This window comes from Musa acuminata, chromosome BXJ3-7, assembly GCF_036884655.1.
Source record: "Musa acuminata AAA Group cultivar baxijiao chromosome BXJ3-7, Cavendish_Baxijiao_AAA, whole genome shotgun sequence".
In the NCBI taxonomy this organism is placed as follows: domain Eukaryota; kingdom Viridiplantae; phylum Streptophyta; class Magnoliopsida; order Zingiberales; family Musaceae; genus Musa; species Musa acuminata.
Genome location: NC_088355.1, coordinates 6,508,956 through 6,523,965, shown reverse-complemented (window position 1 = coordinate 6,523,965; position 15,010 = coordinate 6,508,956). Strand labels below are relative to the sequence as shown.

Genomic DNA, 15,010 nt, shown 5'->3' with positions numbered 1-15,010 from the left:
GGAAGAAGTACATGTATGGTTGACTTGTTTACAGACGTGTGATGGAGTCAACTCCAGAATGAAATCTGGTAGTGTTATGAGATGCTGGAGTCTCTGCTGTGGTGGATGTATAGAAATTTCTTTCTGCAGTTATGGACTGTAATTATTTTCTTTGGACTCACAAAGATAGACTAGAAATCTGAGTCAGAAAACACTATATGGCACAGTTGGGAGGATTGCACGTTCTTTCTATTTAAATGTATCTCGGCCAGAAACACACACAAAAAAATACTCATTAGAAATATTTGATATATACAGTAAATGAAAATAAATAAGGGGCACTTGCAATTATACTACATGATGAATACACAGTATAGGAGGGATGAGCAACCATCACATGTAGAAAGGTGGTATAAACATACAGTTCACTCGGATCCTAATAGTTTAGGCTTCATTAACCAGTACTGCTGAAACCTCTGCCTTGCATACTCCATGTACTCAAAGTCGATCTCATTAACATGTTCCTGCAGGTGAACCCGATTTATTGTTAACGTCTCACGCAATCAGTGTCCGACAACAGCAAACATAATAAAAGATGGAAGCCTACCGATATAACTCCCCATAGACCCCAAAGGAGATGACTGGCAAGAGCATATTTCTCAATAGCCTGCAGCATTTTCTCAACCTCCGTATCTTTCAATGGTTCACCTACAGCAATGGCAATTATTTATATGAGTATTCAAGATGAGATGCGTGAAACAATAATAATAATAATATGATGTCAAAAGATGACAATTCATTTATGTTATATAAATTTGTGGATGACTTTAGCTGCTCAATATAATAAGGATGCTGACATTTTTGGGTTCAATGAATTTACACTTTCCCAGATACACCAAAGTATCAAATGATTGACATTGTAGAATTGCATCATTTTTCACTAATTTTCCCTAAGATCACAAAGGAGTTGACAAGATAATAGTCATCTCTAACGAGATTGCAAGAAATGAACATCTAGAACACAGCTCAGCAATTATGTAAAACTAGATGCTTATCCATCATGTCCACTGCCCCCATGATATGCCACCAGTTCAACTAAATGCTGACTTCAAACAAAATGACCAATGGATGATGGCCAGTGTTATTTTACTCAGACCCTTCGATTCAACTTCGCCACAACTAAGAATGTCATAGTTTTTTCAATTTATATTGAATGTCTAGGAATTATACAAATGTTCCTATTCACTCATCGTTGAATTTTCTGACTGATCAGGATTGACAGCAATTCATGTCCATTAAAGTATGATTTTGAATATGGAAGGTCAGTAGAGAGTTGTATTATCTTGATTCCAGACAGATTACCTGAAGTTGTTAGATATATCTGAATAAATCTTTTGCGCTCCTCCACATCTGTTGCCAAATAAATAATATTATTGAAGTTGGAGTACTACATGCTAGAAATTTTTATAATGTACTCAGAAATATCTTAACAATCACCAACCTGGGTACTTATTGAAATCCAAAATGTGAGGTGTTTCCGTATGATAATTAGCAGCCATCTCGCAAAAATGATTGGCAAGATCATATACGACGGGGTTAAAACTTGCATACTCATAGTCCTGCAACAAAAAGAGGAATGAGAAAGATGATCTGGAATAAGTCAAATTCTGGGAATGCCTGCTTCAGGTATGCAGTAAAGAGCCAACAAAGATCATGGTTCATAATCCCAAAAAAATTTGGAGCAGCCCTGAAAATGCACCGCTGTGCCACTGAAGTCAAAATTAAAGTGCAAATGGACCAATAAAGCCAGATCACATCATCATATGAAAGCCGAGCTTCTATACCTTTTTATACAAATGCAAAAAATTTGAACAGCCAGTGAGACATAAAATGCCAAAGACTTCAAATAACCAATGAATACTTCTAAATTCCCTTCTGACAACTACTATTCTCTATGACTAAAACAAAACTGAAACAAAATGCAAGGAGCAAACCACTATTTCAACCTAAACTGCTTTGCTCTATGACTGCTTATAAATGTAGGAGTAATTTTTCATCGCTTATACCCTCTTAGCTCATGTAATCTTGTGTGACATCCTTCTACATAGGATCAAAATGTCCCTGGAGATACAACCATTTAGCAGAGGATTCCCGAATGTACTCATCATAATCTCAAAGCACCATCAAGATCAGGTTAAACTTACAATGATAGTCACTTGTCTAGACTCCTCATCCATCATGATATTGCCATATTGAAGATCATTGTGGCAAAAGCCAGTACTCTGATCTTCTGTTGACAATATGTTTTCCAGAGTAGCTATTTCCTCATAAAGTGTATCCAACTGAAATTCTTTAACTTCTTCAGAGGGGCATAATATGAGGGCTTGTCCAAGCCAATTTCTGACAGCAACATAAGTAATATGAGCTATAACTTGAATGTCCAAACTATAGTTTGAAGATCATTAAGTAATTAAACATGTACCTTAATCTTTCCCATAAGAAAACCATTCTTGGACCAGGCATGTCAAGATTATGGAACTCCTTCAACTTTGATGCTATGAGGGCAGATACTTCAGGGTCACGAAGGTCAGCTGCGGAGAGAGTCTGAAATACCAAAAGCAGCGGAACAAGTATTACTACAGAAAATTTATGCTTGTGTAACCTGTCCATTATGGCTAATGTGCTGAACTCATATTCTGGAAAACAAAAAATTGAAAAAAATGTGGATGATTTTTCCAGTTCTGAAAATGGTACGAGTACTACAGCTGGGTCTGTAGTCTCATTGAGCTTCTAAATATGGGACAATCAGATCGTGCATTATATTGACAATCCACTGGACTTGCAGGCAAAAAGAACCCAACTGTGTCGTTTTCATATCTTACAAAAAGGGATACATGATGGAGCATAGCATTTGGGACAGCATATACATATAAGGTATATAGCACAATCCACAAGCAAATAATGGAACTAATAGAAAAAGGAACACCGAATCGATGCTACCAGGTAAGCAGTAGATGCTTCCAAATTTCTCCAGGCAGCATTAAAGCACATTTCCTCAAGGAAAATAAAAGATCTAATTCATTAATTTCATGAAAAAAAAACAGCTTCATAGAATTGTACTTCTAAGATACTCATCTTTGTTGGTCTACAACAAACTTGGGCGATATATCTCAGCAACCATCAAATGAAAGAAGGACCTAAGAAATAATGATGTGCGGAATAAGATTTAAATGCTACCAGAAAACCTTTAGCAGAACAGAGATTATCAATTAAAACGATGCAGCATTTCATAACCAACAACAACGATAGGTTTGGAGGTGAAAAGAAGGGGACTTTTTAGTGGAATAGAGACATACGCGAGCATTGATGAACTCCTCGACTCGGCCGGTGGCGAAACGCCCAAGAAGCAGCGGCCCTTGGCCGTGCCGCGACATGCACTCGAACGTCCGGATCTCAGCCTCCCGATCGAAGAAGACGTCCACCCCCTCGCCATATATCCGAACCAGCACCTTCCGCGAGACGCCGTCCTTGGACAAGGTGGGCCAGTTGACCTGGTACACCTCGTTCGTCATCGCCCCCTTGAGGTGCACCACCTCCAACGCCTCAGAATCCGCAACGTCGCCCCATTCCGACGCCAAATCGTAGAGAATCCTCTTGGCCTCCTTGGGGATCCGCTCCGCGGCCTCCATTGGCTCAGCGGTCTCGGTGACTACCATCTTCCCCAAATAGCCACGAAAACACTAGAGGGAAATGAAGAAACAACCCAACTCTTTGGCTACAACCCGAAAGGATCCAAAAGTTCCGTCAGAAAGATTGAAGTTTTGACTAATACCCGAAAGAATCCAAAATTCTATGGCAAAGCAAATCGAAAGTGCATTAGAAATCGAATCTTTTGGGGTTTTCGAGTGAAAAAGGAAAAGAAACGGCAGGGAAAATAAAGATTTTTCCTCTCTTACAAACCCAAAATAGCGGATGGCGGATTGGAACACAGGAAAAGGAATACAACGGAGAAGTTTTGCAAGAAAGAAACGGAGCGAGAGAGAGAGAGATGGACGGAGGAACAACGGAAGGCCCGCCGAGAATACCGCCGGAGGCACGAGTGGGATCGAGGCGGTCGGCAGCCGGAAACGGAGCAGCGGGCGACGCAGAAACCCTGTTCTGATCCGAGATTAAGTATTTTATTACGAGTGACGCCAAAAACTCGCCTGAGGTGGGACCCATCATCATCGTGTTACTTATGTGTATGCATGTGGATAGTTCAATTCTGTGTACGCAGTACGAACCTGAACAGCAAGTTACCGCCATCAAAATGATGCATCATTGGTTTGAAGTATAATATCATTTTGCTTAGATTTAAAATGATTTGCAAGCAACCGTTTTAACTCCCAATTTCCCGTATATTACAGAACGAAACATCTTTAATTATCCGGTTGTTGTGACTATGATTAGCAATGAATTGTTTAATACAGGGATAAATATGTTGCATGATTTTGGATGGATATAATATTATTATAATTATTGTTCCTAATATATTATCTATTGGTATCCTTAATATTATAAAGTTTGTTATTGAAAAATGTAGTCAATTTTATACGTTGCTTTGCAATATTATTTGTATGAAACTAACTATTGTTGAAAATTTCTATATTATGAAATCAATAAAGTTTATATGAGACTTTTCTTATACAAATTTTTTTTATATTTTAAATTTTGTATATATTTTTTAAAAAATATTTGTTTTCTATATAATTATGTTAATATGTAAATCTTGATCTTTAGTCAGTTGTGACTATCTCCATAATTTTATGGGTACCAAAAAAGTAGATGGACACATTCTAAGGGCGATGTCAAAAGAATTACTAAAGTTGATCATTCTAATGATGCCTCTCTCTCTCTCAACAAATGATAAGCACTAGTTGTAGAGATCCTATCGCTTGGAGTAAAGACTCCAATCCAAAAATCAACACAGGAAAAAAATCGAAATTTGAATCTTTTTAATCCTCTTGACCAACAATGGATGAAAACAAAAGTTGAGATCATATAGCATCTATTTAGAAAATGAAAACAGATGCTTTTGACTAATAATTCAAAAACCTCATATTAACAAAAACTGATCATCTAAAAAATAAAGAGGTTATCTATCCATGAGTCCTCTCGGGTACTAATAGAAGAGACAGATCTAACATCCTTCCTAAAGTTCAATTTAATATTGAAAATAAGAGAGCAAAGATTTTTCTAGTTAGAAGAGGAAAACATAGGCTTGTGGTTGTTTCAAGGATTAACATCTTCATATTTTGTTTTAAAAATCCTAATCCAAGTTATATTATCATTGTTTAGAAGGTGAAATAGTAAATTTTATCTCTAACAATACTTAGGTCTTTGACTTAAAATCTCCTATCTCTTTTGTGTTTAATGATATACTTTCAATTTATCAAATTTAGACTTTTTGAATTAGAAAAATTCGCCCAAAAAACGCTTTATAAGATAGTAAATAGTAATAGAATTGATGACTTTTTGCATAATAGTAATAGTAATAGTAATAGTACTAGGATATAGTTAGAAAATCTAAAATTTATAAGATAGTAAATAGTAATAGAATTGATGACTGAGTTAATTAAAATAAGCTTTCAAGCTTGAGATAGAAGAATTTTTTTTTGGCCAATTTTCAATTCTAAGAAGAGCTTTATCCATAAGAGATTATTGGAGAGAAATAGTAAGTTGCTTACGAAAGACAAATGAACTAAGGTATCACATTGGTCAAGATCCTGATACCCAATAATAAGCATATTTTATGCTTGATTTAGGAGTCATAATGTCTTGAAAAGAATAATTCAGATTACTTTGTATAAGTTAGAATAGGTTTTAGAGTACTTGTAAAGGTAATCAAAATATCATCCATAATGAGAAAGTGTGAAATTTTGATACATTTAATATTGAAAGGGATAATGTCATTATTATTAACTTTATCCTCAAGTAGCGTAGATAAAACTTATTGCACCCCGATATGGTGAGAGAGGGTCATCTTATCTAATACTTAGAGGCATAGTCATTGCCAAGCAAAAGAGGATGAGGAAATCCCGCTTAAATCTATTTCACAAAGGTAGATGGGAATCCCATAAAAGTGTTTTGGAAATGACCAACTAGGAAATATTATTAAAAGCCTTCAGTAGATCTTAGTTAAGAATAATAAGAGGTTTGTTGCCGTTATTGTTGGCCGACTAGCTCATTGGCAATATGGATATTATTATAGATATTGTAGCCCGAGACAAAAACAGATTGAAAATCATTGATTAAATTGTTAAGATAAGGCTTCTATGTTAACAATAACTTTGATAAAGATTTTATAAATAATATTACAAAGTGCTATAAGTCTATAATCTTTACTTTTGAAATAATTACTCTTCTTGACGATGAAAACCAAGTGAGTTTTCCCCCATCCAGGAGGAAGAAAGCCAATATGGTGGAAATCCTTAAAGGCATGGAAGAGGATTTCTTTGATTGTATTCTACAAACCCTTGAAATTTTCAAATATGTATATATCAGGGCTTGGCGTTTTATCGAAGCCTAAGTTAAAGACTATAGAATTAATTTCGTCAAGCAAAAACTCACAAATAAGTCTTCTACAAATAAAATTAGAGATATTATTGAGTACATAAATTTAGTTTCAAGCCTATGTGAGAGAAAGATAAGGGATCAAACTTTTAGGGTCGATCATAATTTCTTAGTTATTGATAATGATCTCACCACTAGCAAGAGAAATAAAAAGGATAAAATTAACATTTTTTCTAAGTTGAATAGATCAATTAAAAAGTTTTATGTTTCTATCCCCATCCCCTGACCACAGAGTTTTGGCCTTAGACCACCAATAGAGGTGATCCTTCCTAGTAAGGGCCACAAACTTGTTATGGAGAAATTGCAGGTGCAATATTCTTCCTCACTAAGAGGATAAGATGACTCCTTTTCCTCAATACAATACAGGTGATGGAGTGCTAGTTTCAACAATATAATGCTTAAGGTTGCCACCTTCCTTCTATGTACTCTTAATCAGGAGAAAATGAAGTCTAAACAAGCTTTGGGAAATAGAGATCATAGGGGGAATCGTACGTTTAGGCTTAGCCCAAGCATTGGAGATCAAGCTTTTGACCCGAGTGATTTCTTTCTAACGAGTCTTGAAACAAAAGAGTTTTTTAATGAGGTTTGTGAGCCATATTTTGATTGACACAAATAATGAGAGAAGAATGGTTTGAGATAATTTTCGGGAGATATCGAACAAAGGAATTAGAAATCCAAGTGAAATTAACATAGACTTTATTTAGGTAGACAAATATTTTGGATTTATTAAATATTTTACTTGTCAAAGTAAACGGAGTATCTATAAAACTCAAATCAATGAGCTCCGAATAAAAAACAATCATAAAAAATTAAAATCGAATTGCTCAACCAGAAGGTTTGACCAACAATTTTTCTTATGGCAGTCGATGCTGATGATGATGGAGAACATGCATTCACAGTGCGTGGAGATCTTCGACTGGGATTTCGTGGAGGAGCTGCTCGTTTGCTATCTCGAGCTCGACGATTGAAGCGTCCACGAGGTATCAGTAATGCGATAGCCAGTCACCAGCTGAACTAAGTAGGCGGCATCAAGCACACGTTACTTGTTTGTGGCAAGGAAGACGAAGCTTACAGCCCATTCCAAGTAAAAGATAAGTTAGTGCACGATGCATGGTGGCGAGCGATGGACATGCCACCACCACCGTGCCATCGTCGGGTTGACTTCCATGCCCCAAGTTGGCTCCCAGCTCTCCTTCCAAGTTCCATTAATCAATGTGCAACGGTTTGCCATAAACCACGCGTTTACTTCTCTCGTCAGCTGTCTCCTTCCCATCCCAGCTGTTGCAAGAGAGCGGCAGCGATGCCGACCCACTCTCCACGTCTTCCGCAGCTCTTCTTTCGACTTCTCTCTCCATGTCTATGAGACGAAGCTGACCTTGAAACGTTATCAGCTAGATTAGGTATAGCATCGACAGAGAACGTGAGCAGCTGAGAAAATAATCAAGGGAGAAGCTCCAGAAGAGCTCAAATTATATAATCACAAATCAATGATGGACGCGCCACACCAACCCCAATCTTCTTTTTTTAGTTTCTTCCTCCTTTTTCCGAGCAAAGGAAGGAAGAGGTGACAAACTGCAAGGATTAAGTGTTATCCTTTTGGGAGAAGGAAACAAAAATAGCGTTGTCTCGTGCAAACCGCTCACATGCAGGTGGAGGAGATCATTCTGATGACCAGCACACACAAGAAGCAGCAGCAGCTGCTGCTGCTCCTACTACGACGACTAATAAAATAATACAACGGTAATGATGATAAAATTATTTAATGCGTATGGGGTGCTGTTGAAGTGAGAAGATAGGGAGGAACGGAAGGCTGAGATGGGGAGAAGGAAAAGCCATGGAAGAATGAATGATTGGAGAACAGCTACTTGCCCACTGGCATTTGGAAGATTCTAACTTCTTTTTCTTAGTGAAGTCTCTTGTGACACGCTTTCATAGTCGCGTCGGATACGCCTTTGTATGTATGACACACAGTTCATGTCTAATGAATTCGCAGAACGACCTTAGTTATTATGATTTCTTGGTCATACGGGAATCCTTTTCCATTATATCTGGAGAAAGAATCGTGTATGGGGTTGTAAAGCCGAAGGAGACAAACGGAACAGCTGTGGAATAGAATTCCACAGCAATACGTTTTGCACCTGCATCACCGATGCGTTAGTCCTCAGCCTACAAATTTCCAACCCTGCTCTTCGTATATCAATATTCTATCTCGGGATTAAACAATCGACTTGGATTTGAAGTGTCTGTTGCTTCTTTGCGGTGGTCCTGATGAGAACATGAGCTGTGTGGCCTCGCACTACAGAGGTCGTCAACGAACGAGGAAGATGACATTTCAGCGGGAGAATTATCTTGCGATCGCCAGTCAATAGTTATTCGTGTAGTCCGTCCAGTGAAGAATCGGGCCAAATGTGACGGCGATCGCAACGGGTTAGCGACTTGGTTGTGGGGGCTGAGGGAGATTTATGACGTGGCTTGGTTATCGTCACGGGAGACGCGGTGCGGCAGGTGGGCCTCGCTCGGAAGTGACCATGGGGCCCGCTCACATGGCATGGTGGGCGTCTCGTGGGTCCCGCCCGACCTTTTGATCCCTCCGTCCCCATCACCATCGATATCCATCCATCCATCCATCCATGCATGCCAGACGCCAAGATGTCGGAATTGCCCATGACTACCCCTCTTTTTACCGCTGATGCACTCGGGATTAAATATTTGGCGAGGAGCGACCCGATCGCCTCCGCGCGCGCGCGCATGGAAGCGAGCTTATTTAGAGGAGCCGAATGCCCTTCGTCTTGTGGGGTGGGCTTTGAGCTGTGCGTTAGCTGTCCTTGGTGTTCTCCTCTCCCCTCTCTGCTCCACATACCTAGAAAGCAAACACCTTTGCCCCATTCTCCTCACTCTCCTCTTCGTATTGCTTCGCCCTTCCACAAGCGTAATTGTTGTTCCGAGAATGCGATGAAGAGGAGAAGCAGCATAACGGAAAAGCTTCATCTCCTCTTCCTCTTCTTGATCTCATTTGCGGCGGCGAGAGCGGCCGCCTTCAGCAGCCATGGCCTCACCGACGCGGAGGCCGGGTTCATCCGTAGGCGGCAGCTGCTGTACTACCTCGACGAGTACGGCGACCGCGGCGAGCGGGTGAGCGTCGACCCGTCCTTCCGCTTCCCTAACCCCCGTCTCCGCGACGCCTATGTCGCCCTGCAGGCCTGGAAGAAGGCCATCCTCTCCGACCCCCACAACTTCACCGGCAGCTGGGTCGGGCCCAATGTCTGCTCCTACTATGGCGTCTTCTGCGCCCCGCTCCCCTGCAACCGCTCCCTCACCGTCGTCGCAGGTATCGACCTCAACCACGCCGACATCGCCGGGTACCTCCCTGAGGAGCTCGGCCTGTTGACCGACCTCGCCCTCTTCCACATCAACTCCAACCGCTTCTGCGGCACCGTCCCCCAGAAACTCCGCCAGCTCACCCGCCTCTTTGAGATCGACCTCAGCAACAACCGCTTTGCCGGCAAGTTCCCCAGGGTCCTCCTCGAGCTCCCCTCGCTCAAGTTCCTCGACATCCGGTTCAACGAGTTCGAGGGCGGCGTCCCTCGCGAGCTCTTCGACAAGCCCCTCGATGCCATCTTCATCAACCACAATCGGCTCGCCTTCGACATCCCCGATAATATCGGCAACTCCCCCGTCTCCGTCATCGTCCTCGCCAACAACCGCTTCCGCGGCTGCCTCCCAGCCAGCCTTGGCAATATGTCGAACACCTTGAACGAGATCATTCTCATGGACAACGGGCTGCGGTCCTGCCTCCCGCCCGAGATCGGCCTGCTGAGGAAGCTCACCGTGTTCGACATCAGCTTCAACCAGCTGCTGGGGCCGCTGCCGGAGGAGATCGGCCGCATGGTCAGCCTCGAGCAGTTGGATGTCGCGCACAACCTGCTGTCAGGGCGCATCCCGGAGTCCATCTGCCAGCTCCCGCATCTGCAAAACTTCACCTTCTCCTACAATTTCTTTACCGGCGAGCCGCCGTCGTGCTTGAAGGTGCAGTCATTCGACGACCGGAGGAATTGCCTTCCCGAGCGGCCGTTGCAGCGGTCGGGGAAGCAGTGCGAGTCGTTCTTGTCGCACCCGGTGGACTGCAGTTGGTTTCGGTGTAAGCCGTTCGTGCCGGCATTTCCGCCGCCGCCGCTGCCTCCATCGCCTCCTCCGCCGTCTCCCCCGCCGCCGCCACCACCATCACCACCCCCGCCGTCCCCGTCTCCGCCACCACCATCTCCTCCGCCTCCCCCATCTCCATTGCCACCACCTCCGTCTCCGCCACCCCCATCCCCACCTCCTCCTACACCGCCGCCGCCACCTCCATTAGTTTATTCATCGCCTCCACCGCCTAATTCACCACCTCCGTCTCCGTCTCCGCCACCCCCATCCCCACCTCCTCCTTCACCGCCGCCGCCACCTCCACCAGTTTATTCATCGCCTCCACCGCCTAATTCACCACCACCTCCCATACATTATTATTCTCCTCCGCCACCACCATCTCCTCCACCTCCCCCATCTCCATCGCCACCACCTCCGTCTCCGCCGCCCCCATCCCCACCTCCTCCTTCACCGCCGCCGCCACCTCCACCAGTTTATTCATCGCCTCCACCGCCTAATTCACCACCACCTCCCATGCATTATTATTCTCCTCCGCCACCATACCCATCTCCACCCCCACCCAACTCTCCGCCTCCACCACCGGTTTATCACTACTTGTCACCACCGCCACCTCCGCCTCCATGTATAGAACCACCGGAATCTTCACCACCTCCGCTAACACCCTATTACGGAGGTCCATTGCCACCTGTCGTCGGAGTCTCATACGCATCTCCGCCTCCCCCTCCTCTCCACTGATTCTTTTGAAAATTGTCCTCGTCCTTCTCCTATCCTCAATTAGGCATCAGAAAAATGTCTTCATTCATTTGGATTCTTATCATGCCATCTTCTCCATTAATTGGCGCTACGTTATTTCTCTGGCTGCTTTCGTAGCTCACCAGGAACAGCTCAAAGTTCGAGAACGCTGCTTGGTGCATTCAACCTCCGTCATGGTGATGGATGCAGAGTTGGAGAAGCACTGAAGGGTAGGATTAAGAGGAACCTCTCCACGTAATTTGAATTATGCAATGGTTTATGGGTTTGTGAATGAACTGTCGACAGAGCAAGAGAATGAACAGTAGGTTGCAGGGACAAAAAAATGTATGTATAGAGAACATGAGACCCAAGACATGCGTGCAGATCAATTGTGGTATCGTCGTCATCTTCTTGTTATACTTTGTTCTTTCCATTCTATATTTTTACATCACGAACACTTGTGGATTCTCAAAGTTCTGCCTTACTACTCGTCTTGATCGGGTTTTTATGTGTGCAGTCTGTGGTTTGAGTAACTTGCAATGTCACGTCCATTAAGCCATCACATAAATTCTCTGAACTGCTTCCTGCAGTGGTAAGCGGTCAGCAGTCCATCGACTGTGGAAAGTGAATTGCAGTGAGTGGGTGAGGCGTCCATGTCCCATATTAATTGCCGTAATCGTCGGTGAAGCCTGCAAGAGAGTGGCCGTGATCGATCAGACCGCACTTGGATCTTTACCCATTACGGCGGCTGCTTGGTCCCATCGCCACTCATCGATTGACCGCTGTTGGTGGCGAGATGGGTCCGGGTTTTGATGAGCCTCCTCGTTTGGCGTTGTGCCGATCGAGCAGGCGGCAGGCATTATGCAGAACGTTGTTGGTTTGGGTACAGCTCCAGTTGGTTGGTTCACGGGGACGGTGGAGGCCAGCAGAGGGAAGGAGCCAAAGAGAGTCCTCGAGGTGGAAGACAAGTTAATGTTCTTGAATGCGCCATTTATTTCTGGTTCGTTTCTCTTTGCCGTGCTTCAAGCGGTGCTCTTAAGTCGCTCGACGATATGACTATCTCTAAGTCGCTCGTCGATGCTACGTTTCCACGACTTAATTCATGAAGGTTTTATATAATGAAATAAATTATATTGTTAAATGAGACAACCATAAAAAGTTGTTTCTTTTTTGCTATTTAAGATATTATGATTCTGAAAATAAATTTGTTAAATATTTAAAAAAATAAGATTACGTATCCTTAGATCTCACAAAAACCTTTTGCATATAATATTCCTTAGGTTATTATAAAAAATATTATTATGATATAAAAAATAATTATATAACATTTTAATGATTAATATATATACTCTTATAAAAATAAAAAAATCCAATAAAATATCTGGTTTTTAATTAATAAAAAAATTGTATTAGCATATTTTCCTCTCATAGAAGTTAAAAAAATCAAAATGATCAAAAGCCAATCGACTAAATAAATTGGTCAATTTAAGAAAAATCTTTCCCTAGCTCAGAGGTGAGGGTGTTAATTATAAATTATCTTTTCTAATTAGCTATTTTTAACATTCTGATTCTCATGCTTTTAAAAATTATATTTGAATCGAAAATACAAAGATTATCACTAAACACGTGATGGTTCTGTCTCACTTTGGTTTAAATGCTTCAATTTTATAATTATAAAAATCTCAACATAATTTTTAAAAGTGTTGAAACCAAAATATTAAATATATCCAATTATAAGGAGTAATATGTAATTAGTTCGAGCCGAAAAAATATACATCCCTGATTATAATTTTTTGGAATAGGTTGGAAACTAAGTATATCATTAGCAAAAATTTATACTGATTAGGAAGTTAGTATGCAGTAAAATATGAGAAATCAATACACAGCAAAATCTGATAAATCCCAAAGGAACGAGCTTGGAGTAACCATTTGACGATCGTAAGACCTTAGCACAGAAAGGATCGGAGGCAAGACGGCATGCGAGGATCTTTGAAGACCCCTCCCGTAGAAGTTACTCCGTCATGCCTCGCTCTTCTCGTCCTCTCGTTTGAGCTCATAATTCATCTGCTTTCTCATTCTCATCAGTGCCAGGGCTGGACAGTGAGAGATTGGGGAAGGATCCAAATGATTCCCATGTTCTTGAGGACACTCACCCAATCGCATTAGCTTCCACATCGCTATTATGTTGTGCACTATACCGGCATGGATAAAAGAGGGTGCAAAAGGACAAAGGCGGATGGAGGGAGGGAGGTCTTTTTCCTGTCCCTCATAATAATCAAAATATTCCTGTCCCTGATAATAATGTATTGCAGCTTTTAGTTTTAGGTTTGTCTTCTCATTTCTTTGGATACTTGTATTCAAAAAAATCAAGATATTTGCGTTATCCATTCATCACAGAATAGATGCTGTGCAGGGAAACACTTATCCCATTTCCTCGGCAGAGGCCTTGCAATGATAGCTAAATTGGCTACGAGAGAGTTGTTCGATAGCATAATTGATCCATCAACTTATTAAGTCTAAAATATTAATTTAAAATATTTAAATCCAAACTAATTACAGTGGACTAAACAATTCCTTATAAACTAATTAAAATTTTTATCTACTTATACAAAACGAAATTATGATAAAGCCTACAAATTATTCTTGTCGAATAATATTTTTTCACTACTAGGATATGATATTTGACGATCGATAGAGGGTTAATTATAAATTATCTCATGTAGTTAGATATTTTAGGAATCTCAAATTTTATATTTAAAAAATTTATATTAGAATCTGTATAGTTATGAAAGTGAAATGTCTAACATCATTAACCCTAACGTTATTGGTTTTACCGATAGGACTATGAAAACGATGAATAAAAATATAATTTTAATATCCATAGTTATGTTTTCGATCATGACACACGATGGTATCACGCGGGAGCTATGAGTGACAGTTATAAATAAGGAGGGAGAGTGACGGTGAGAGATAAAACAAAAGGAGAGGAGGAGGAGAACGATGCAAATGTCGATGCTTTGAGTCAACGTCGCTTAACAACTATGTTGGTGCTGATACAGATGCAGAGTGACAAAAGAGTTGCTCGACATTTGCATCGATGCTGATGCAGATGTAGAGCATCGTTACTTTGTATCTATGTCGGCACTAAAATAAATTTTGAGTAGTCTTTTCGTTGCTTTGCATTTATATTAGCACTAACGCAGATGCAGAGTCGCGTCGCCTTTTCCCGTATTGTTGTTAGTGCTAATGTAAAAGCAGAGTGATGTCACTCTATATTTGCATATGCGCTAGCGTCAACATAATTGCCAAACGTCGATATTTGTATCATCTTCTTTCTCCTCTACCTATGTCGCATCTTTCGTTGTCGCTCTCACTCATTATCCACAATATCTGTCACTACTGAAAACATAACTACTAATTTAATATTACCTTTTTGTCTATTGTTTTTTATGTTTTCGTCGATAAAATCGTTGACGTTAAGGTGAATAAAATTAGATATTTTACTTTCATAACTATAATAATTTCAATATAAATTTATAATTAG

General features: G+C 41.1%; 2 protein-coding genes across 3 annotated transcripts; one reads left to right on the top strand and one right to left on the bottom strand.

Annotated features, from left to right (window-relative positions):
* Positions 1 to 301: 301 nt before the first annotated feature.
* Positions 302 to 4,111, bottom strand: LOC135642604 (probable choline kinase 2). The gene is made up of 7 exons (XM_065158888.1): positions 3,336 to 4,111; positions 2,462 to 2,583; positions 2,184 to 2,379; positions 1,481 to 1,598; positions 1,342 to 1,389; positions 587 to 687; positions 302 to 503 (listed from the first exon to the last, which is right to left on the bottom strand). The coding sequence occupies exons 1-7, from the start codon at positions 3,693 to 3,695 to the stop codon at positions 405 to 407; spliced, it is 1,044 nt and encodes a 347-aa protein (XP_065014960.1). The 5' UTR covers positions 3,696 to 4,111; the 3' UTR covers positions 302 to 404.
* A 5,114-nt stretch (positions 4,112 to 9,225) lies between these two features.
* On the top strand, positions 9,226 to 12,476 carry LOC135643570 (leucine-rich repeat extensin-like protein 4). Of its 2 annotated transcripts, none has more exons than XM_065160681.1 (2): positions 9,226 to 11,860; positions 12,057 to 12,476. In XM_065160681.1, the coding sequence occupies exon 1, from the start codon at positions 9,226 to 9,228 to the stop codon at positions 11,467 to 11,469; it is 2,244 nt and encodes a 747-aa protein (XP_065016753.1). In that variant the 3' UTR covers positions 11,470 to 11,860; positions 12,057 to 12,476. The 2 variants fall into 2 exon arrangements, with proteins under 2 accessions (XP_065016753.1, XP_065016752.1); XM_065160680.1 differs by having other exon boundaries at positions 11,984 to 12,476.
* Positions 12,477 to 15,010: the final 2,534 nt, after the last annotated feature.